General features: G+C 31.8%; 1 protein-coding gene across 4 annotated transcripts in view; it reads right to left on the bottom strand.

The window, feature by feature from the left end:
- FSTL5 (follistatin like 5) overlaps nucleotides 1-23,088 on the bottom strand; it is a 758,840-nt gene that overhangs the window by 618,485 nt on the left and 117,267 nt on the right. For 2 of the 4 annotated variants that reach the window (XM_047717766.1, XM_047717769.1), the window contains exon 3: nucleotides 7,689-7,722. In XM_047717766.1, the coding sequence (XP_047573722.1) occupies nucleotides 7,689-7,722 (34 nt within the window). The remainder of the gene's footprint in view (nucleotides 1-7,688; nucleotides 7,723-23,088) is intronic. The other 2 variants (XM_047717768.1, XM_047717770.1) reach the window with 1 other exon arrangement.

Below are 23,088 nucleotides of genomic sequence, written 5' to 3'. Positions count from 1 at the left end.
TTTAATAAAGTCAAATTTCATGTTTATAGAAAGTGAGGAAACAAAGTAAAAATGAAACCTGATAGTTTTTCATTGGTAGATAAAGCAGGGATTTTGGCCAAAAAAAATATGTAATGTTCTAAACAATTTCAGGAATTACTATTTCATTAAGGCCACCCAGTGCAGCTAAGTGACGTGATTTCATTAAACTAAATAAATGAAACCATCAACACATTTTGGTTAATGTTACTTCATTTATCTTGAAACATGGCATTCAACTGTTTCAGACTGTGGAATTTTTTTTAAAAACTTCAGAAATATTTAGCTCTGCAAAATCTAAATAATAAAAATATTTTGTGTTGGTGATTGAAAAAATCAATGTTGAGATGTTAGTGTACAGGTATATAAAATATTGAGTTATATAAAGAAAAACCTGAACAATATTAATTTGATATTACATTCAACATTAGATTATTATTTTTTTAATTATTTTATTTAAAAAATTAGATGCAAGTGTTCTGGATTGTTTTCCCGGTATCAACAAAAGAATTATGTCTCCATCTCTTTTAGTTAGTAATGCCTCCTGGTGGGCAAAGTGAGTGGCAAAATTAATCACCCTGAAACCAAAATAAATGATCTATTGGACGAGATGATTTATTAGTATCCTTTTAAAAGCTAGAGAATGTATGCGAAATGGGGAGAGGGGTGATGTGTTTCACATAATAGAAAATGAGCCCTTCATGGCATAAACGAGAAATAGATAGAGAATCAGATACTTTCTGACACCTCTTTTGGGTGATGATAATAGCATCTTTAGGTAGTGAAGTGGTTTGTCTTCCTGTTTGCCATGGCAGGAGGACATGCACCACAATCATTTCAAATTGTACCGAGTTGGTCAAATGGAGTTTAAAGAATGAATAACAAATATCATCTTAATTCCCTGAGAAAAGTTAGTACTCATATTGAAATCTATACTAATTAAAAGTTATTTAGTAGGATATTTGGGAGCATCATTTAGATTATTTACAACGAATATATATCTATTAATTTATATTTTTCTATAGAGTTATACAATAGAACTGAAATTGTTTTATTTTTGAAAGTTTGTCAAAGTAAAGAATACTATCATGATGATAGTAATTTGGCTTCTAGAATTTGCATCTATGTATTATTATTTTTATTTTGAAACTCACATTATCATAAAACACCACTCAGATAAAGAATTATGACCATTTTTAATAATAAAAATCATAAATATAACAACTTCATCTAATAAAATCATTAAAGTATGGCAGAGTGACTAGAAATTACATTTTTAATTTATCTCTTTTTCAGCAGTCATTTCATACTTATACTTTTTTTGGGTGTAAAATGAAATAGATTGAAATATGCGATATGCCCATATTAATAATTAAAGAGTTGTTAGTCAATCATAAACTAAGAAGTGGTCCATATATGACATTGATATTTTGCAGCAAGGTAACCTATAATCATTCATGAGAATACATTTGCCCCCAATTAATTTTAAAAGTGCATTTTTAATAAAATAGAGTGAAAATAGAATTTTTTGATGTAATTCAATTGCTGTGTTATAACATGTTAGGCATTCCTCAGAGATACAGTGGGTTAGTTTCCAGACCACCCACAATAAAGCAAATAAATGTTGCAGTAAAGTGAATCAGTTTAATTTTTTAATTCCCCAGTTCAAGCAAAAGTCATGTTTATACTATACTGTAGTTTATTAACAGTGCAATAGCATGTCTGAAGAAACAATGTACATATTTTAATTAAAAAATAGTTTGTTGGGCACCTAGGTGGCTCAGTTGGATAAGCGTCTGGCTTTGGCTCAGGTCATGATCCCAGGGTCCTAGGTTTGAGTACCATATTGGACTCCCTGATCAGCAGGAAGTCTGCCTCTGCCTCTCCCCCTCCTCCCTCCTCGTGCTCTCTCTCTCTCTCTCAAATAAATAAACGCAATCTTTAAAAAAAAAAAATAGTTCGTTGCTAAAAAAATACTAAATCATCTGAGCTTTCAGTGAGTTGTGATCACTGATTGCAGAACGCCATAACAAATACAATAATCATGAAAAAATTTGACATACTACAAGAATTACCAAAATGTTACACAAAGTGAGCAAAGGCTATTGGAAAAATGGTGCCAATAGACTTGCTCAATACAGGGTTGCTATAAACCTTTAATTCATAAAAAACAAAACAAAACAAAAAACAGTATCTGTGAAGCACAAAGTGAAGTGTAATAAAACAAACAAGGTATATTCTATTATAAAAATATTATCACTCCCTTACATGTTTTTACAGCATTTAATTATTTTTCAATAATTATTATCACCAGATTGCTGTAAGTCCACTAGCCTGGGGTTTATCCAACATTACTCTTTGCCAAAACAAACAAATAAATAAACAAAACAATCCTTTGGTTGACATTTTCTAGAAGTGAGTTTTCCTGCCTTTTAGATACTTAAACCGTCTAGGACTATAACTGTTGAAAACGATAGACAAAACCCACAGTTTTTGTAAATCCTACAATTATTTGTCTCGGCAATAGCTTTATAAACTGAATACCAAAAAACCTAACGTTCATTGGTATGATACTGTAATTCATTAAAAATACAGCAACTCTGAATTTCTATAGTGGTAACAGTCTCCATTTCAAGCATTAGTATTGTACTGGCTATATCTTATTTCCTAAACAGAAAGATATCTAACATTTAGAGGGAGTCCCATAAAAGTCTCAGATATAAGAATTAGCATCTTTCAGTTTTATAGTTTCATTTGTTAATGAATGTGTCCAGTAACTTTCAGGAATACAAATTTGAAGGTCTATTCCTACCTAATAACTGTTCTTGACTAGATACCTAACCTGGAAGAAGTGAGTTAATGTCAATGTATGTCAGGAGCTCTGTAAGATTAGTCTAGTGAAAAGAGCTCTGAATAGTCAGGCAACCCAGGTTAGGAGTTTATTAGCATTTCAATTATATATATAATATATATATATATATATATATATATATATATACACACACACACACACATACACATACATACATATACATGCATACACACACATACATACATTTATATACACACAAACATATATACATATATATTTTTATTTTATGTTATATAGAAATATATACATATGTATATATATAATGCACAGATATATAGAAATAATATAATATAATATAATATAAATTAATATAATATACATTAGATATAATACATAATAAAATCATGTATAATATAATATATATAACATGGATACACACACATACATACACACACACACACATACACACTTATATTATTTCTCTATCTCTATATCTATATCTATATATCCCTGCATGTATCAATCACTTTCATTGCCCTCAATTGACAATTTTGGAAATAAAAGAGAGTCTGAATGCATGGTTGTATAAAAGTAAATAGCATGTGTGTGTGTGTGTGTGTGTGTTTACATGTAAAAACTACAGGCTCCATAGTATTTTAATATCATTCATTGTCCCAAACACACATCTTTAATTTGATTAGATATGATCTTAGCATAATAGTGTTCTTCCTTGTTCACTATATACAAGAATGTATGTATGTACCATAGGGAGAACAATTGTGCAGCTTACCTTTTCCTTATATACAAATGTATAAGACATAATATTTGCCACGTAGAACATATTTAGAATTAAGAATTTTGAAAGATGTTTGTAATAATAGCATTGTCCAGTGTCTTTATGGAAGTATAAGCATTAGAATTTTATATATGTGAAAGGACATTTGATATCATACGGTATGTTTTGTTAATATAAACTATAAAAGAGAGAGAAATTATATAAAAGAGAAATTACTTCTGGAGGATTAAGTCATTTGTCAAAGATCACAAGCATTTATTGCACAAACTGACACAATTCTCACACCTGACCCCTAGAACATTACTATACCACATTTATTATTATCAAAATTTTCTTAATGTTACAAAGCCCTGAGCAGTATTTATACAAATTGGCAGTAGGGGAAATATTTGTAACACCATACCATCAAAGAAAAATAGTGTATGAATAATAAAATTCATATATATCAAATTCATGAAAATGTCAAAAACATTGCTAATAACAACATGCTAAATGTACCTGATATATAATTTGTAAAATGGTTAAATAAAACATGACCCATTTAAAAATAGGACAAAATGATAATATTGGTCTGAATTTTTTACTTTTGATGTGATTTCTCAATGTGCTGGCATGTTTGAATGCTAAATCTTACCTTATAATGTATGTTTGAGGATTACAATGAGGTAATATATGTAAAAAGCTCAGCCCAGTGTCTGACATCTAGTAGATACTTAACAAAAGATAGATGTCAATAGCATGTGCTATGGAAAAAAAAATTTTCAATAATATACCATATAAGTGACTATTAGGGAACCAACTTTTGTCTCCTAACATGTAACTAGCAATATAAGGAGAATATATTTTATTATCACTTCTGAATGAGAAGAGCCAAGAGTCTCCCTTGAAAAGAGAGGAAGGGAAATTTTCGTTATAAAAGAACTGAATCTTTTTGGTGAAGGAACAAACATTCTTTTAATGACAGAGTGAGAGGTAAGCAGATACTCAGGAGCACACTACAGCATAATCATATGCAAACTTTCCACAGTGATATTATCCTTCTGACTATAGTAAGTATTTTGAATTATTTTTGGAAATTTAAAAACTTGACTAAGCTGACAGAATTTTTAAGCTTTTTGTAAAATAAGAATCATTTCAATTTTTGTCAAGAACTGTTACTGTTTTATCACTGAGAACTACAGAGAGATGATCTTAAATATAAATGAATAAACAAAAAAAAAATAAATGAATAAACAAATCACAAATTAAAATACTCCCCTGAGAAATATTTGTAGAGATAACTGACTTGTGCTCCTTATATTAGAACGATTCTTCAAAGGAAATTATTTCCTAATAGTATTTATCAAATTGTTAATGGATTTTAAAACATAATATATTTGTAATATCACTGAAAAGCAATGGGAAATAGAGCTTTCTGAATAGTTGGTCATTCTTCTAAGCTTGTTAGGACTATCTTTATTTTCCTACTAATTGTCAATGTAATTTTAATAAAGGACATCCTAACAACTGTAAACCTCAAAATTGTGTGCTAATTACAGGTTAGGCTCTAACTCATTTAACAATAGGCAATCTAAACATGAAAATCAATTGAGAATTCGATGGTTTACTAACTATTGAACCAAAATTTATTTTGTTAGTTGAATTCCGTGTGTGTGTGTATATATATACATATATATATATATATATGTATATATATATATATGTATATGTATATACATATACATATATATAATTCCAAACATTTCAACGTATATTTCCATGTACACCGAGGAAAGACTGGTCAATTTTCATTGGACTGCTTTGTGCATTAATGTGATTTCAGGTCACTGGTACAATGTAGGTGGGATTGTTGTCATAAGCAGAAATAGGCACAGAATGCAGAAAATTAGATGGTTAAAGACTTCCTTTGCATACATTGCTAACTATGTAATAAACATGTTCTGATCAGGAAGTCTTGGGAATTATTACTTGAGAATTCATTATTAATGTCAAGTGAGGACATAACTCACATTTCAATCATTAGTTACCAAAATATGTACAATACTTCATTTTCAGAATTTTTCTCATCTATTAATGGATAAGCTCTTGCTTTTATTCTTTTTTTTTTCAAATATTGACATTTAAAGACTTTTTAAAGATTTTATTTAATGATTTATGTGGGTGAGAGCAAGAGCATAAGCAGGAGGTAAAGGAGAGAGAGAAGCAGACCCCCCACTGAACAAGGAGCCTGATATGGAACGCGAGATCATGACCTGAACTGAAGGCAGACACTTAACCGACTGGGCCACCCAGGTGTCCCTAAAGACATTTTTAGTGATCATTTATAATTTTCAGTAAAACAACATTTCAAGATGATTTTTATAAAAAGTTAAGAAAAATACTGAGTTTAAGTAGAGTTAGGGAACAGGTCCTGACAAAACAGTATGTCTCTGATTTACTTAGAACTCTGTAGCCTAGAAGCCATAATGTGAGAGTTCTGAAACCATGTGTCAGCCACTTAAAAGAAGTGACAAGAATCATCTTGAAATTTTATTACATTATAAAAGAAAACATGTTTCTAGGCAGTAGTTGAAAAAACATAATTTCTATTACTTCAGATGATAGGATTTATATGTCTCAAGACAATATAGCATCAAGAAGAATGCTATACTAAACTTATTTCAACTGTAACAGAATTATAAATATGATTTAAGATTAACCTGAAATATTGGGACCCTTCTTGAGAAGGAAGATGTGTACTCAGTATGCTTAAAATGTATATATCATTTAAATGTACACCATACAGCCCATCTTGGAATAGAAATTCCCCTTTGCAACACAAAGGTATGAAACTTTGAGTTAATATGACTGCTCTGAGGATAAATAAGTGTAATAATTTCACATATAAAATAACAAGACATACTTCAGTTCGCTGAAAAAGAACATACAGTTTGGGAATCCCTGGAAGGGCAGTCTTACATAATTCATTTGAATAAAATATATCTAACAAAATAAAAAAGTATGTCTTTTTACATTCTTCAGTGATACAGGCACACACAGATGACTGGACATGGAAAACAAATTGTGTAATTCAGTTAGTTACAGGGAAATGTGCAGAGATTATGTTCAGATTTGTTATTAATAAGCAAGACTGATATTGTTAATTTAGAGACCCTCAAAAGAATAACTGTCTTTCATCTTTTCAGAAGTATGTGTAAATGTGGTAACTTTTTATTATTATTTTGGTTTGTTTTGGTTTTGTAGAACTCTAAAAAAAAGAAAGTAAAAATAAACCTAACTTTCTATGCAAAACAGGATGCAATGAAATAGGGAAATCATCCTTCATTCCATAGTCAGGCCTGTGACTAAATACTACTAAATACTAAAGGGATAGATGGGTGAGGATATCCAACTTGTACAGTAAGAAGGGCCAGGACATGAAGGGAGAGCCCAGAAGGATTAACCAAGGAAAAAATTGTTAAATTTCACTATATAATCAGCGGGCACACAAATTAATGAAGTATTTTGCTATATGATATAATCTATCTAGAGCAATTTATTATTTCAACAATAAACATCAAAACATAATAATGTCATTGTGGGGAAAACTGTTTCCCTATGTCTGACTAGACTTGACTATGCCATTTAGCCACCATCAAATTTGAACATTTATTGTCTTGCTTTTTCATAGAAAATATAATGAGATAGCAGTAACTAAATACTTGGTTTCCCATGAGACATATTTTTTAAAGTTCATCTGCTAAATCCTAGATAAAACAGAATATTAACTCTTATGGGCAATACTGACGGAGGAATTCCACGAGAACAACTCAGAGAGTTAAGAAAAAATTGTGTTGAAATTTCCAATAGCACTATATGAAGAAAGGAAATCTCAGTGGAGGACCCCCAGTGACCTTGCAGGATTCCCAAAAGGCTCACGATGGCTTTAAAACCAAATTGAAGATTTTGAGTTCTTAATGTTTTCTCATTTTTAGCTATATTTTCAAAGCTAAATCAATTTTTTTCTTCTTCTATCCTTATATGAATTTATGAAACTATGATCTTAAAACAGTCATTGCTTACCTTTGATTCTTGAACTGTCTTGACTCTTTTCCTGCTGGAATTAAAAAGAAATAGGTCAAAATCTCTGAGTATGTGATCAACAGCCTGATATAACAGATCATGGTAACTAAAGACTTGTCAAGATATTTTGTTCTACATATACCCTGGAGTCACTGTAACACAAATCTCAACTTAAAAAAACACTTATGTCCAATCTTTTATCAGAGTAGTAATCATTCTTACTGTACACATACTTCTTTAAGAAATAAATACATTATATTAATATGGATTCAAAATAAATGGTAATGAATAGTAAATAATCATGCCTTTCAAATGCCTTAAGCCATTTCATTTAATTTCAACAGATATTGAGTGATGTCTTCAGAATTTACTTTCAACATCTCTGCGTTGAAATTGTTGGTGAGGAAAAATGTTTAAGGGCAAAGAGTGGACAATTCACTAAAAGACCACAAAAGACATTTCAACTGCCTTCCTTCACTTTAAGAATTGGCCCCTCCTCACTACTTGAAGGCTAAAGTTGACAACAATTCTATTATTTATTCAAAGGCTGCTTCAGTCAGACCTGTCTTTCAATTTGACATACTCCTTATTAGTTACCAGGCAACCCCAAAAGAATTAGCTTGCTTTCAAGTTTTTAAGTAGAAATTGTGCTCTCTATACCTTCTCAATTAATATTCAAGCACAGTTTGCTATGTGTATGTTTCAGGGCCTCACACTAAAAATAATTATGAAACGCATTTCTAATAAAAAATGACAGATACATATAAATAGAACTTCAGAATTGTATAAATGCCAATAAATATTGATACAATTTATGAAAATAGTGAAAAATACAAAGAATTTATTTTGCTGCAAGCATAAATCTCAGAGTCAGATTTGAGAACAAAAATGCATATTGACAAATGTATATTTATGGAACACACTTATCCAGTGTATGATTCTATTAAACTCTAATACTTTGTGTGCTACTTCACTTGTCCTAATCTATCCAGCTTTTGTTTTGGCTCCTGTACTGTCCTTTGTTAATTAATTTATTTTTTCCAGTCCTGATTTATTTTTAATTTAGAGTAACTGTTGTTCATTAAAACTAAAATTTAAATATAAATTACTTGATTTAAAAATAAATTATCCATTCATGATATAGGATAAGCAAACTTAAGCTTTCCAAAGAGATATTTACTAAAGAAAAAAAAATGTCTGTCTTCTTTCCTTTTCTTTCATCATTCATTCATTCACTCATTTAGTCATTTAGTCTTCGAGTAAATATGTATAGATTGCTTTTTATGTGCCAGACATTTCTCCAGGTGATCAGGCTACAAGGGATGAACAACACAAAAGTGAAATGAAATAAAACCAAAAAATAAATAAATAAAACAAAACAAAACCAAAAAAGTGTCCTTAAAGTAACATAGTGCATAAATGTTAAAAAATTCTATTTAGAAAAAAGATCTAACATAGAAGGTAGTTTTAGAGTAAGTGACTGCAATTTTACGTGGTTCTACATGACAAAATGACTTTTTTATGTTTTAAGTTTTTATTCAAATTTTAGTTAGTTAATATATGCTGTATTAATTAGGTTCAGGAGTTGAATTTAGTGGTTCATCACTTACATATAACACCCAGTGCTCATCACAAGTGCCTTCCTTAATATCCTTCACCCATTTAGCTTATTCCCCAGCCCACCTCCCCTCCAGCAATCTTCAGTTTGTTCTCTATAGATGAGAGTCTTTTATGGATTGCCTCCCTGTCTTTTTTTCTTTCCCCTATTTCATCCATTATTTCTATTTCTTAAAGTCCTACATGAGTGAAATCATGTGGTATCCGTCTTTCTCCGACTGACTTATTTCATTGAGCATAATACAATCTAGCTCCAGCCATGTCATTGGAAATGGCAAGAGCGACTCTGGAAAACAGTATGGAGGTTCCTCAAAAGTTAAAAATAGAACTACCCTATGACCCAGCATTGCATTACTTGGTATATGCCCAAAGTGTGTACAAAAATACAAATTCAAAGGGGTACCGCACCCTACTTCTTATAGCAGCATTATCAAGAATAGTCAAATTATGGAAAGTGCCCAAATGTAATCTACTGATAAAACTGACTTTTGAATAAAATTTTGAGTGAGATGAGAGGCTATTCTGAGGATTTATCTGGGGAAAATATATGCTAGGAGATTAAAAAAAAAATGGCACACTTCCCGAGGTACAAAACTTTTTGGCATTGTCAAAACTACCAAGGAGGCCAGTGTGATTAGACTAGACTGAGTAAGGGAGTTTAATAGGAAATGCAATGAGGGAGCCAATAAGGGTCAGATAGATTAGCACCTGGGGCATTTGTTGGGTCTTTAGTTCTTACACTGAGACAGCTGAGAAAACATTGAAAGTTTCTTCTCAGAGGAATAATATTATCTGAACTGCATTTAGGAAGAATTATTCTGGGTATTAAAAATGGGTTTAACAGGGCAAGGACAAAATTAGAGGGACTAGTGGAAAGGGCATTGCAGCAATCCAGGTGGGAAGCAAGAATGGCATAGAACAGTGTGGTAGCAGTGCAGTTGGAATATCAGAACTGTCAATAGAATAAATTTGGGATATGAGATGCAGGATAGATGAGGGTGATTTCAAGAATCTGAGTCACTATAAGGATGAAGTTGCCTGTAAAATGAGAAAGATACGCAAAAAAGAAAAAAAACACCTTTATACTTCATTACTTGATTTTTAATACTGCCTCATGCTGTGAATTTTTCTATTGTTGTCTGGCCACCCCTTTCCTATCTGCTTTACTGATGCCTCCTCCCCTGAACTTCTAAAGCCTGGTTTCCTAGACATTGAGCCCTTACCTTTCTTCCATATATACTTCACTGCTTTGGTGATTTATCTAGTCTTCTGGCCTTAAATACCATCCTTTTCCTAAAGACTCTCAAATTTATATCTCTAGCCAATTTTCACCATTGAACTTTAGCCTCATGGACTTGACTTTATTTTTGACATTTCTACTTGGATATCTAATAACAGCTTACTTATCACATCCAAAACTGAACTTCTGATCTTCCCTTACTTCTTTGGCCATCTTTCTCATCTTCTTCATCTTCCTCATCTCTTCCTCCTCCGAGTGCTCAGACACTTAAAGTAATCCTTGTCTACCCCCTCTTTTAAGAGTAAAAAGTCTGAATTTTTCATAGGTTTGATGTTTGAACATGCTGACTTTGATTTTACTTTAAATATCACTCTGAGGATGCAAAGTAGGCAGATGGTTAAAATGTCTGGAACTCATGAGAGCTATTTCGGCAAGACATATAAATTTAGAAATCACCACCATGTGTATAAATCATCAGTATTGCATCTGGAGAACACATAGTAGAGTTGAATGATCTAGAACTAAGTATTGGAAATAATATGAGAAAAATATTAAGTGAATTAGCCAACAGAAGAGAATAGAAAGATAGACTACAGGAGAATAAAATAGCATATAGAATCATAAAAACTCGGGAAATATATCATGTAGGGGGAGGTTTTTAATAGCACAGAATTCTTCTGACAGATCAAAGACAATTATATCCAAGGCAATGTCCATTAGAAAAAGTGGTATGGGGTGCCTGGGTGATCAGTCAGTTAAGCATTTGACTCTTGATTCCAGCTCAGGTCATGATCTCAGGGTCCTGAGCTACAGTCCTGCCTTGGGCTCTGCACTGTGTGTGGAGCCTGCTTAAGATTCTTTTTCTCCCTCTCCCTCTGAACCTCCTCCCCTACACCCACTAGCTCTTTCTCTCTCTCTCTCTCCTCTTCCTTTCTTAAAAAAAAAAAAAAAAAGGCACAGATGGAATCATTACTTCAAAGAAAAAGCATTTTTGTGGTGTTATATGTTTGGAAGTAAAACTGAAGTTACTCAAGGAAAAAGAGGGAAATTGAGAAATGTATGACCTAATAAAAATGTAATGGGAGAAAAATAAATAGGAAAGAAAGCCCTGGTGCGGTATGTGTCTGGACATTAAGTGAAATCCACGCAAGTATCATGTTTGTTTTTTGTTCATCTCTGTATTTCATCTTTAGTTATATATTATTTAAATCAATGAGAATTGAGAATATATAAATGGTGGGAGATACATAATAGAAATGGAGAGGATTGTGATAAAAGGGAGAGATGATATGATGGATTTCATAAGGTTATTGAATGTAACACAGAACATAAGTGGAAACATTTAGATAGGAGAAAAACCAGTTCCTGCTATGTAACATGTAGACACAGAAAAGTGGGGTCATAGATGTAAACGATTATAAGTTTGATATGATTAAATTTAAAAATTTAGTCTGTGAGGATTATTTTCTTTATCTATTAGAAGGAAAGTCAGATGAGTGGTGAAGTAGGATGATTTCTCAGATATTTAAAGAGATAGAGAAGATTATAAACGCATTGCTTTTTGTGAGAGTAGGTGAGTAGAACAGCTTGGTATTGTCAAAATCTTTTTTTTTTAAAGATTTTATTTATTTATTTATTTGACAGAGAGAGATCATAAGTAAGCAGAGAGGCAGGCAGAGAGAGGAGGAAGTAGGCTCCCGACTGAGCAGAGAACCCGATGTGGGGCTTAATCCCAGGACCCTGAGATCATGACCTGAGCCAAAGGCAGAGGCTTTAACCCACTGAGCCACCCAGGCGCCCCTGGTATTGTCAAAATCTTAATTCAGATTTGCCATCATAAGTTTGTATAATATTGATATTAGCCTTACTTTAATTATAGGCAAATAAGTTTAATACTCACTGATATATTTTATTTTATTTTTTCTTAAAACCTAATTCTCTCTTTATACAATTGTATATAGTCATAAATTACCAATGAAAATATTCTTAAATATTCTACAAACTGGAAATGTTCAAGAAGCATGTATTTAAAGAAAAAATAGAAATTATTTTAATAGACTGAGAATAACAGAGCTGCAAAGTAAGAAGAAAATAAGCATAAACTACTTCATTCACTGCATAACTTGTATTAGAACCATGACAGAAGGGTGCCTCGGTTGCTCAGTCAGTTGAGAGTCTGCCTTCAGTTCAGGTCTTGATCCCAGGGTCCTGGAATCGAGTCCCACATTGGGCTCCCTGCTCAGCAGGGAGTCTGCTTCTCCCTCTACCCCTTGCCCCTGCTCATGATCTCTCTCTCTCAGTCTCTCTCTCTGTGTCAAGTAAATAAATAAATAAAATATTTAAAAATAATAAACAAATAAAATATTAAAAAATAGAACCATGACAGTAGGTGTTTAATAAACATTATTTAGGATTTTCAAAGTAATAACTATTCCAACTTGCTTCTATGTCTAAAATGTTGTATTATTCACCTGGCAATATATTTTTTCAATTTTATTTTATAAACTATTACTTCATGTTTTAAATGTTAATTTTTTTAATAGGGAAATGTTAAGGAGAAAATTGTGATTATTTAATTATGTGAAATCTCCTAAGAGGTCAGAAAGATTTGTTATCCTGTCCTCATGATACATTTGAAAAACATTCCTACATTAAGAAAACTTAGATCTTGTCTGCAATGGTAGAATCCCAATCCCTTGGTATAACTCAATTTTAATATTCTTTCAAAAGATTTTCTGATTAATTGATCCTGTCTTAAAATAAGAAATATATTTTGGCTACATATCAAAATTAAATAATAGCAAACCATTTGTGTTTTACTTTGTACTACACCATTTCTTGGAAGAATCCCAAAGTGCTACATTAATTACATAAATAGACTCTATGACATCCAGCTCAATGGTAGAAATGAGTAAATAGATCCTTGCAGACCATATGATAAAGATTGGCAAAGGCAGTCTGGGCAGTAGTGTGGATTCAGAAAGAACACATGATTGTATAACAGAATGTCTCAAATATTAAAAAAATACAAGATGATAAATGGAACTTAACTAAACTAGCATAAAATTAAGTCACATTGGGGTACACAGTAATTCTAAAATAAGATGCAATGGTCCTAACGCATCTAGGCAAACAAGACTATAACAAATAACACTAATGCATAGGTTGCTAGTACCACTTAAAGGCAGAATGCTATCACTGTAGAAGATATTAAAAAGAATGTTGCTTATCTAGTATTTTCATTTTAGCATGGCATATACTAACATCTCATGATGCTTCTAACATAACAGTTGATCTTTCTTCATCAGCATTAAAACTAAATGGTCACAATATCTTCAAACATAGTTTACTTGGTTCCTTCCTTCTTACTAAGAAGTACAAGATCTTTAGAAAGAGAAGAAACCATCTAAATACTAAGTGAGCCATTTCCATCATAACAGCATTGAGTTATAAACGTTAGATAGTGAATTGTCCTCTCATTCCATACTATAAAACTTAAATTACTTAAAAAAAAAAAGACATAAACCTCACACAAGTAATATCCATGGATATTCTTTTATTTTAAATTTGCATATGAATAAATCTAGATTAATGAAGCTACTTATGTGCCTTTTGGTCATCCCATAAGCTTCCCTTCACATGGAAGGATATAAGAATGAAGCATGTGCCAAGTCCCTTAGAGCTAAAACAATTCTCCCTCTACTTTGGGAGAATGTACTTAGACTTTCTTTTGAATGTACTTAAAAATAACATCTATACTACAGGAAGGACTTAGGGAACATCTATAAAATGCAGCATCTTTCCCCCTCCAATACAGGAGTGTTAAGAAAAGATTCTAGGTTACTGTGTCGTCTCTGTGACCTCGTTTGCCTTTGGGCATTAATAAAAAGCCATATGGTAAGGCTATGCTACCTAGATAACAAAGATAGTATTAAAAAGTTATTTTCTACTTAAGGACTCACCCTTAAAGATATCAGTGCCTTTGGTTGAATGGGTGACACATTCTGAGAGACTATAGACCTTCTTTAAAGTCATTGGGGGAAGATATTTTTATTTATTTGTTTCTCATTGCCCAAATTATACAATAAAGTACACTCAGACTGTGTTTAGGTTACTCATGTACCGAGAAAACAAACAAAATAAACCTTCAGTCACAGGACTTAAGAAAAGCCAAATCAAATATGCAGAATAATTTTACTCAAGTCCATAATGAATCTTAAAATTTAAAGATTAACAAAAGAGAAAAATAAGTCATTAGTATCCAAAAGTGATGTGTCCTTGATTAAAGTAAACTTGCTCACGATCCATATGATCCATACTCGTTATTGAAGTAAATAGATGTCATCATTTGCCAAAGCTGAATCATTATTTATTAGTAGTCTAACATGCAGCACACATAAAATTTGATTAGAAATATTTGCTGCAAGTTCTGTTGTATTTGTATTTATTTGCATTGTATTTACATATATATTTTATATAATGTATTTATATACAGTAATGCTATAAAAGCTAATGTATATACTTGTATGCATATATAATTTGTGTATATGTATATAATGCATGTCTCTATATGTGTATGATGTACATAATTTTATATAATTTTAAGTATATAATTTTAAAGTCAAGAATAAAGACCAAGAGATTCTAACAGTGAAAATAGTCAATGGATGGAAAGAAAGGATATTCAAATATAAATTTTTGTGGCAAACAAGCATAAAGTTAAGGTTATTAATTTTAGAAGGTTTTCTATTTTAAATTGCTTCTCAGGATTCTTCCTTTCTCTTTGATGCAGTCATTGTTTACCAGACAAATACCACCAAACAAAAGTTGTGAAATATTGATTTGCAGTGGAATACTTATGTTTCATATATATATATATATATATATATATATATATATATATATGTAATTACATATAAATATTACATATTCATTTATATTTCTTTATTTCCATGTGCTAGGTGATTAAAACATAAAATATTAATTTTAACATTAGAGCTATTAAGTAATATTTATGCTTAATATTAAGTAATATTAAATTCATGGAGGCTGAGAATAGGAGACTTTCAGCAGACCACTCCACCATAATCTTGTAGCAAATCTCTTCAATTCTGAAGCAAGCATACACATGAACACATGAGTTTCCTCCCTGTGGCCCTCAATGCACAAGTGTGTGTGCATATCCACACATACACACATATGCTCACACTTTCTCAAAAAAATATTTTGCTCATGGCAATTTAATTATAAAATGCCTAGAAAATAAGAAATAGTTGCAATTAAAATGCAGTATATTAAGTCTCCTAAATCTTGGAGATACAGACATGTTTTCAGTAAACTCTAATGGTGAATTTTCAGTTTTACTTAATTTAATCAATCCTCCCATCTTTTATTTTAAATACTTCCCTTAGAATTTGAATCATGTTCTTGATCCGATATCATAACCTTCTCAACAAACCTCAACCCTCATCATTCTGTTTTTTAATTTAAATTCAGTTAGCCAACTTACAGTATCTCTTTAGTTTCCGATGTAGTGTTCAATAATTTACTAATTGCATATAACACCCAATAATCTTCCCCCTTATAAAACAGCACACCCATTACTAGTTGCTTTTCTTAACTTTTTATTCATTTCGCACAGAGGTTGCTACTTCCTGGAATAATATGTTACCTATTTGCCCATTTTATGTTCCCTTTACTGGAATGCATGTGGGATTACATATAAAATCTAGAGAGTACTTAAAGGAACAATGCATTCTTTTGTAGGCCAAAGAAAGCTTTGAGAATGTGAAGAACTGGGAAATATATGAGAGAGCAGATGAGATAGTAAGAATAAGAAGTTGATCTCTACAGCAAAAGAAAGGAGAGGATTCTATCAGAAGACATAGCTTGAACAAAGTTAGGCATCTATGAGAGTGTGTGGAAGACAGGAAATAGTGTGTTGTGCTAAGTGCACAATGGGATGATAAAATTATTCCAGTTGGCCAACTAATAGATTTCACCTTTCCATGAAGAAGTATATAATTTTCTGAATTTTAAAGAATTATTACATATATTAGTAATATATAACATATGTATAATTTGATTAGAAATGTATGCTATAAGTTATATTATATATTATTCAGATTAATATGGATAGGTATAGATATAGATATATAGATATTCAAAACATGACCTGTAAAAGCTATAGATTGTCAATCTAGAGCTACTTCTTATTTGGCTTAATATGTTGATGTGAGGTCATTAATTCCAATGTCAAAATCATAGTTTCTTCTTATTGTAGATTCATATTATATTTGATATATTTATGTGATTTTAAAGAAAAAAAATGAAAAGAACTTCTTATTGCATTGATGGACATCTTCAGTATTACTTTAAATTCTGAAGTCCTTAAGCAAGGTAACAAGAGATATACACTGGAAGTAAAAAAAAAAAAAAATCAAACTAGAACAGAATTTACTTATAAATCAAATCCATATTTAATAATATTTATATTATGCTTTTGTTACATATAATTTTAATCTTAAATTTAGAAGTTTTATGATGGAAATTTATATGTATTTACATTTAAAATAAAATCTATTATTATTATGGAATATATATAATTACATTCATGGTTTAAATCTAATGTAAATACCAGAAATACTTTTGTCTGATTTTTTAAATGTGTAGTTAAGTTAAGTGGGTAAGATGTATGCATAAACTATCACCAGATATTGCGTCAAATACAATCAATAAGAATTTCCAAATGTATCACAAAAGACATCTTTCGTTCATACACTCATGAAAAACATAAACAGACTGGATCTTAAAAGATGAGCTGGATATAAGTAGATGAAGTCATTACGGGCATTTAGGGCAAAAAAAAAAAAAAAACAGCCTGCAGACATTGAGGAATTAGGTAGTGAAACATTTAGGTAGAAAATAATGCAAATACTCAAGATAATTAAAATAGTCAAAGAAGAAAGTACTCACTAAAAACTCCATACATGATGTACATATATATGAGTACTCCTCTCCATATAAAGTATAAAATTACTTATTTATTTTACAATAGATAAGATTTGAGGATTTAAAAAATCACAAGGAAAAAAATGTTCTTTTACTTAACCTACAATCTTAGAATAAAAGTGATAATTCTGTTGTCCCTTCTTACAGCATCATTGTTTCGTCATTAGACTTTGAGTGGAAATATGGGAAAATCTAAAATTAATATATGTTGATGGTCTACTTTTTTTGAGCTATAATTTGAAATGGAAAAAAAACAAATAAAAAATAGTTTTTGACAATTTTAGTTCTGTATTATAGATAATACTTCACCGTGAAAGATATTAAGCATAAATATGGGAACATCTAAAAGATATACTTACTTAATTTTTGAAATATTGATTATTTTTTTCTAAAATATTGAGTTAATTGTGTTTTTTAAATTGATAATATATATTATAACTGCTTTATCCATTTATCTCATTAATATGTGAAGAAATTCAAAGTATAATTAGAACATATTAATCTTATGATCATGTTACTACTTTAATAAGGTGTTAACATATTAACTCACTCCTTGAATACAGGTCTGTTTGGAATATACATGGCCAGAATTACATTATAAGATAGGAATGAAAGATAGGTAATATAAATTTTTTATCTCAGATTCTATCTGAGGAGACTGATAGTTATTAATTATAACACACCGATAAAAAATTTATAGGATGATCTGGAAACAAGAATAGGAGGAGCAATTGTCTATGCTGAGTATGGGGCAAAGGGAGAATTCACCATGAAAATTGTTGCTTCAGCAAAGAAAAAGTATAACTAATTTGCTCTGGAAAAGAGTATTAAGCTGTGCAAAGGCACAGAATTATAAAATATTTAGTCCTTTGGGAGAAATAGTGAATAGGTAAGCATAGCTCAACTACATACTTCTTTAAACATGAGGATTATATAAAAATATATTCAAGAAACTTCTCTCCCATTTCCAGAAGAAAATTTATACCCATTTAAGTGTTATAGCTAAAGCTATTTGGTAAAGAGCCATATAAATTAAATAAACATGCCAATTTATTATAACAGTTTTCAGTGTGTTTTTGGAGTGTGAAAAATAATGATGATTTTCCTAAAACGAATCACTAATTAAAGGATTTGGAATAAATAGAAATATAAATCACTAATTAATAATGATTTTGACATGGAAATTAGTGAACTTGTATATTTAAAATGCACACATTTGCATTACAATTCTCTATGTTTATCCCTCAATAGATTCAATTTATAACTTATCAAGTCTCTAAATGGATCCTAAGTTATTTTTGTTATTAGAATCTAATGATTTGGGGCACCTGGGTGGCTCAGTGGGTTAAAGCCTCTGCCTTCAGCTCAGGTCATGATCCCAGGGTCCTGGGTCAAGCCCCACATTGGGCTCTCTACTCGGCGAGGAGCTTCCTTCCCCCTCTCTCTCTACCTGCCTCTCTGCCTACTTGTGATCTCTGTCTGTCAAATAAATAAATAAAATCGTTTAAAAAAAAGAATCGAATGATTTGATTTTTAAATTTCCAATGGAGCATAGTATACTTTTTCTAGTAATATAAATTTTACTGAGACTACCAATAACTAACAAAGTATATTGAAGTATAACAAAGTATATTGAAAATATACTTTGTAAAAATATATTTACATTTTGCAATGTAGAAAATATAAAGACTTACAGCCAAGTATCCCAAAGTATAGGATACTCTGGGCACAAGCAAAGAAAAGACTTCCTAGGGAAGATAAGCAAAACAGAGGTCAATAGATGGTCTCTAAGCATAGATGCAACCATTGCTTATCCAATGGATGGATAAATTGGTTGCAAGTGTCTATGAAAAAATTAAGGCTTGGGAATAAAAATAGAGAAAGGAGGGAGAGGACGCTAGAAGGGAGAGTGGAGACTGGGGGGAAGGGAAAGGAGAGAAAGATTAAGACACATAATTAGTCTTACTACATGGCAAGAAATGTTTAAGTTCTTTGCATATATTATCTCACTGAGGTGACCAAAAGTCCTGATCTAGCCTCACCTACTTATATCCTTAACCTATGGTTTCATGGAGGGCTCTAGGGGATGATAACCATAGTATATACAGCAACCATTTTCAAGCAAATGTGATTAACATGAGAGCAGAGCCAAAACCATGGGTTAAACTGCCATTTTAAAAATACGAATTCCCCAAGTGAGATATCCCTAAAATAAGTAAAAGAATATTTGATAGGATTTTCAGTCCTTCTTGGGTAGTTGGGTGGTAGCAGCTATTATAATATCAAACTAATTTTTACTGAAAGGTGAGTGAGGCCTAGGGCATTATGTTTACAATTGTTTCCTTTTTTTTCAATTTTATGGAAGAATAGTTGACAAATAGACTGCTTTTCCACATTGTGTAAAATCTTTCCAAGGGATCTCTCTTAATGTTGAGCTGCTCTGGACTTGAGAACATAGTGATGGAAGTAAAATCCTTACTATACTTTTCTTTGTGGCCACTCTCAGTTTTTGAGCTCCATAAGATTTCTGCTGTTTCTTCATTACAGTCCAGAGCTTTCCTAGAGCTATTTTTCATCAGTTTGTGGTTGTTTATTTACTATTTTTATTGCACTGGGCCCTCCTTGACCTCCATCTTGCTGACATCATCTTCTATTTACAGTTGCTGATGTCAAAACCTCTTTCCTCAAAAAACTTACAATTTACTCTAAGGACTAAAACATATGTAACATAGAGAAAAAATTAAATCTCAGAACAGTTTATATGGGTGATACTCCATAACATGTTGTAGACAAAGAAACATTTTGGGTGGTGCATAATTCATCTGATTCCTTCACTGCTGTCAGCATTATTTTCCCCTCTTTTAGGAAAATGCATACTTCATAAGTACATTTTGCATTACACACACATATAAACACATCCACACACACATATATTCCAATTTGACAATTAAAATATTTTGAATTTATAAACATATAATATTCTACCCACAGCTTCTATGGATTTCAAGTCACCAAAACATTTAGGTCACCAAGAAAATTATAAATAACAAAATAATAATAATGAGTAACATAAAAGTATTGGGGCTATTGAGCTATGCTAATATAAACTAAATGTTCTGAAAAAGCCAACCTCTGAGTTATGGGGTCCAAAAAAAGTAAAATCTATTGGGAATATCAAAGATTGTCATCACTAGTGTAGAAGACTTATGAAAAGTGGCTGGATATCAAATTAATAGAAACTTTTGGAGATCTGCTCTCACTTCTACATCTATCCAACCCCAAATAACTATAAATTCCCTTTTCAAAACCAAACGTAATTGTACTAAGTGTTCTAAATTCACTTTTTAAAACTCTGATGAGTCTTACAGACCTGTACCCCTGAAACAAATAACATATTATATGTTAATAATAAAAAATAAATAAAACTCCAAAGGGTCAAAAATAAGGTCTAGCAATATGTCATCTTCAAGAAGTACTTAAAAGGAAAAAAGTATATATGAAAAATATATTTATATACAAGTAATCCCAAATGTACATATTTGTATATAAGTATACCCATATATAAGCAAGAAACAGAAGATATTTTATGCAATATCTCATACTAGAATCTGATATGAAATGCAGATAAAAAATATGACAAATATGGTAAGAGATTTAGGGGAAAAAAACTAGTTTTAATAGGAACTATAAAATGAGAAGATATAACTATTGCCAATATATTTTCATCTAATAACAGACTCAATGCTAAATTAATATATAAATTAATTATATAAAATGATTATACACATGCAGACACACACACACAAACAAATAAACCAAGTTATGTTGCATTTTTTAACAACGTCCCAGAAACAGAAAATTCAAGTGAAGAATAAAGAATAATCCATATTAAGAGTTTTATGGAGAATCAGGTTGAGCAATTATATAAAAAGCTTATACTCAATAAAGAAAAATATCATTATTTTAAACCACATATGTGACATTTACAAAAACTGAAATGCTTTAAAACTGAACACATTATGGTGCCTGGTGGCTCAGTGGGTTAAGTCACTGCCTTCAGCTCAGGTCATGATCTCAGGGTCCTGGGATTGAGTCCCGCATCGGGCTTTCTGCTCAGCAGGGAGCCTGCTTCCGTCTCTCTCTCTCTGCCTGCCTCTCTGCCTACTTGTGATCTCTTTCTGTCAAATAAATAAATAAAATCTTAAAAAAAAAAAAAAAACAAACTGAATGCATTAAAGGAAGCTTCATAAGACAGAAGGAAGGGTTCAAGATGGCACCCTAGGAAGACCCTAAACTCACCTTCCACTGACACAAAAATCTTGCTTTTACATATGGGGTAATTTTTCTCTGAAAACAGCCTGAGAACTAGATTAACAGCACCTTCACAACGAAAGAAAAAAGAGACAAATCAAGAAGGGTAGGAGAAGCAAAGACATAGCTTCTTCCAGTACACCATCCCAAATGAGGTGACCCCACAATTAAGAGGGATCCAAAAAAAAAATATGGACCCCTTCCTTGAGAAGTAAAGACATTATTATGACCCACATCGGGCACCCTGATCCTGAGGGACAGTGCCAGAAAGGGAAACCCCAAAAACCTCTGGTTTTTCAACATCAACAGAGATGAAGACCAGGAGAATCATAGAACTATAGAGGATAAAGATTCCACTCTTCAGGGCTTATATGCAAATCTACTCACCCTGACAACCAGCACAAGAGAAACAGATAGATAAGTGCCTAGGCTGTAAGAAAAGGGACCAACTTACTAATTTTATGGTGGTTTCTGGAAAGGCAGGAAACTTTTCTAGGGGTGGAAGCATTGGTAGACAACACTTTTGCAATCTCATTCTAACTGGCTGGTGTTTGGAGTCATAAGCATCATTTTTGGTGACCTCCCTCTAGTATGCTAGTATATGGAAGGTATGCACTATCCGCCCAATTTCACACCCATCCTGTGCTGCATGTAAACCATAACAGAGATGGATGTGTACCTGAGTACTGCTCAACCCACCCAGAGACTGAGACACAACCAGGATGATTGAGCCCTGCCTTCTTTTCTCAGCAGCTGAGACCTAAATGGGTGAGGCAAGCCCCCTGAGTCCCACCCTCACTGATAAAGATTCCAAAGTAACTGTCATAAAGATGTTCACTGATCTCAGGAGAAAAAATGAAAGAACACAGAGAATACTTCAAAAAAGAGAAAGAAAATATTAAGAAGTACCAAAAAATTATGACTGAACTGAAAAATGCATTAGAGTAGTTCAACAATAGAATGGATGAAATAGAAGCTTACTGCATCAGTAAGCAGTAAGATAGAGCAATGGAAAATACCCAGACAGAGCAGCAAAATTAAAAAAAAAAAAAAGAAAGAAAGAAAAAAGAATTAAAAGAAATGAGGAGGGGCCACCTGGATGGCTCAGTCCTTAAGCATCTGACTTTGGCTGAGATCATGACCCCAGTGTCCTGGTATTGAGCACTGCATCAAGTCTCCTGCTCAATGGAGAGCCAGCTTCTCTCTCTCCCACTCCCCCTT

Source organism: Lutra lutra, chromosome 2 (assembly GCF_902655055.1).
Source record: "Lutra lutra chromosome 2, mLutLut1.2, whole genome shotgun sequence".
Classification (NCBI taxonomy): domain Eukaryota; kingdom Metazoa; phylum Chordata; class Mammalia; order Carnivora; family Mustelidae; genus Lutra; species Lutra lutra.
This window is presented reverse-complemented; position numbering and strand designations above follow the sequence as displayed.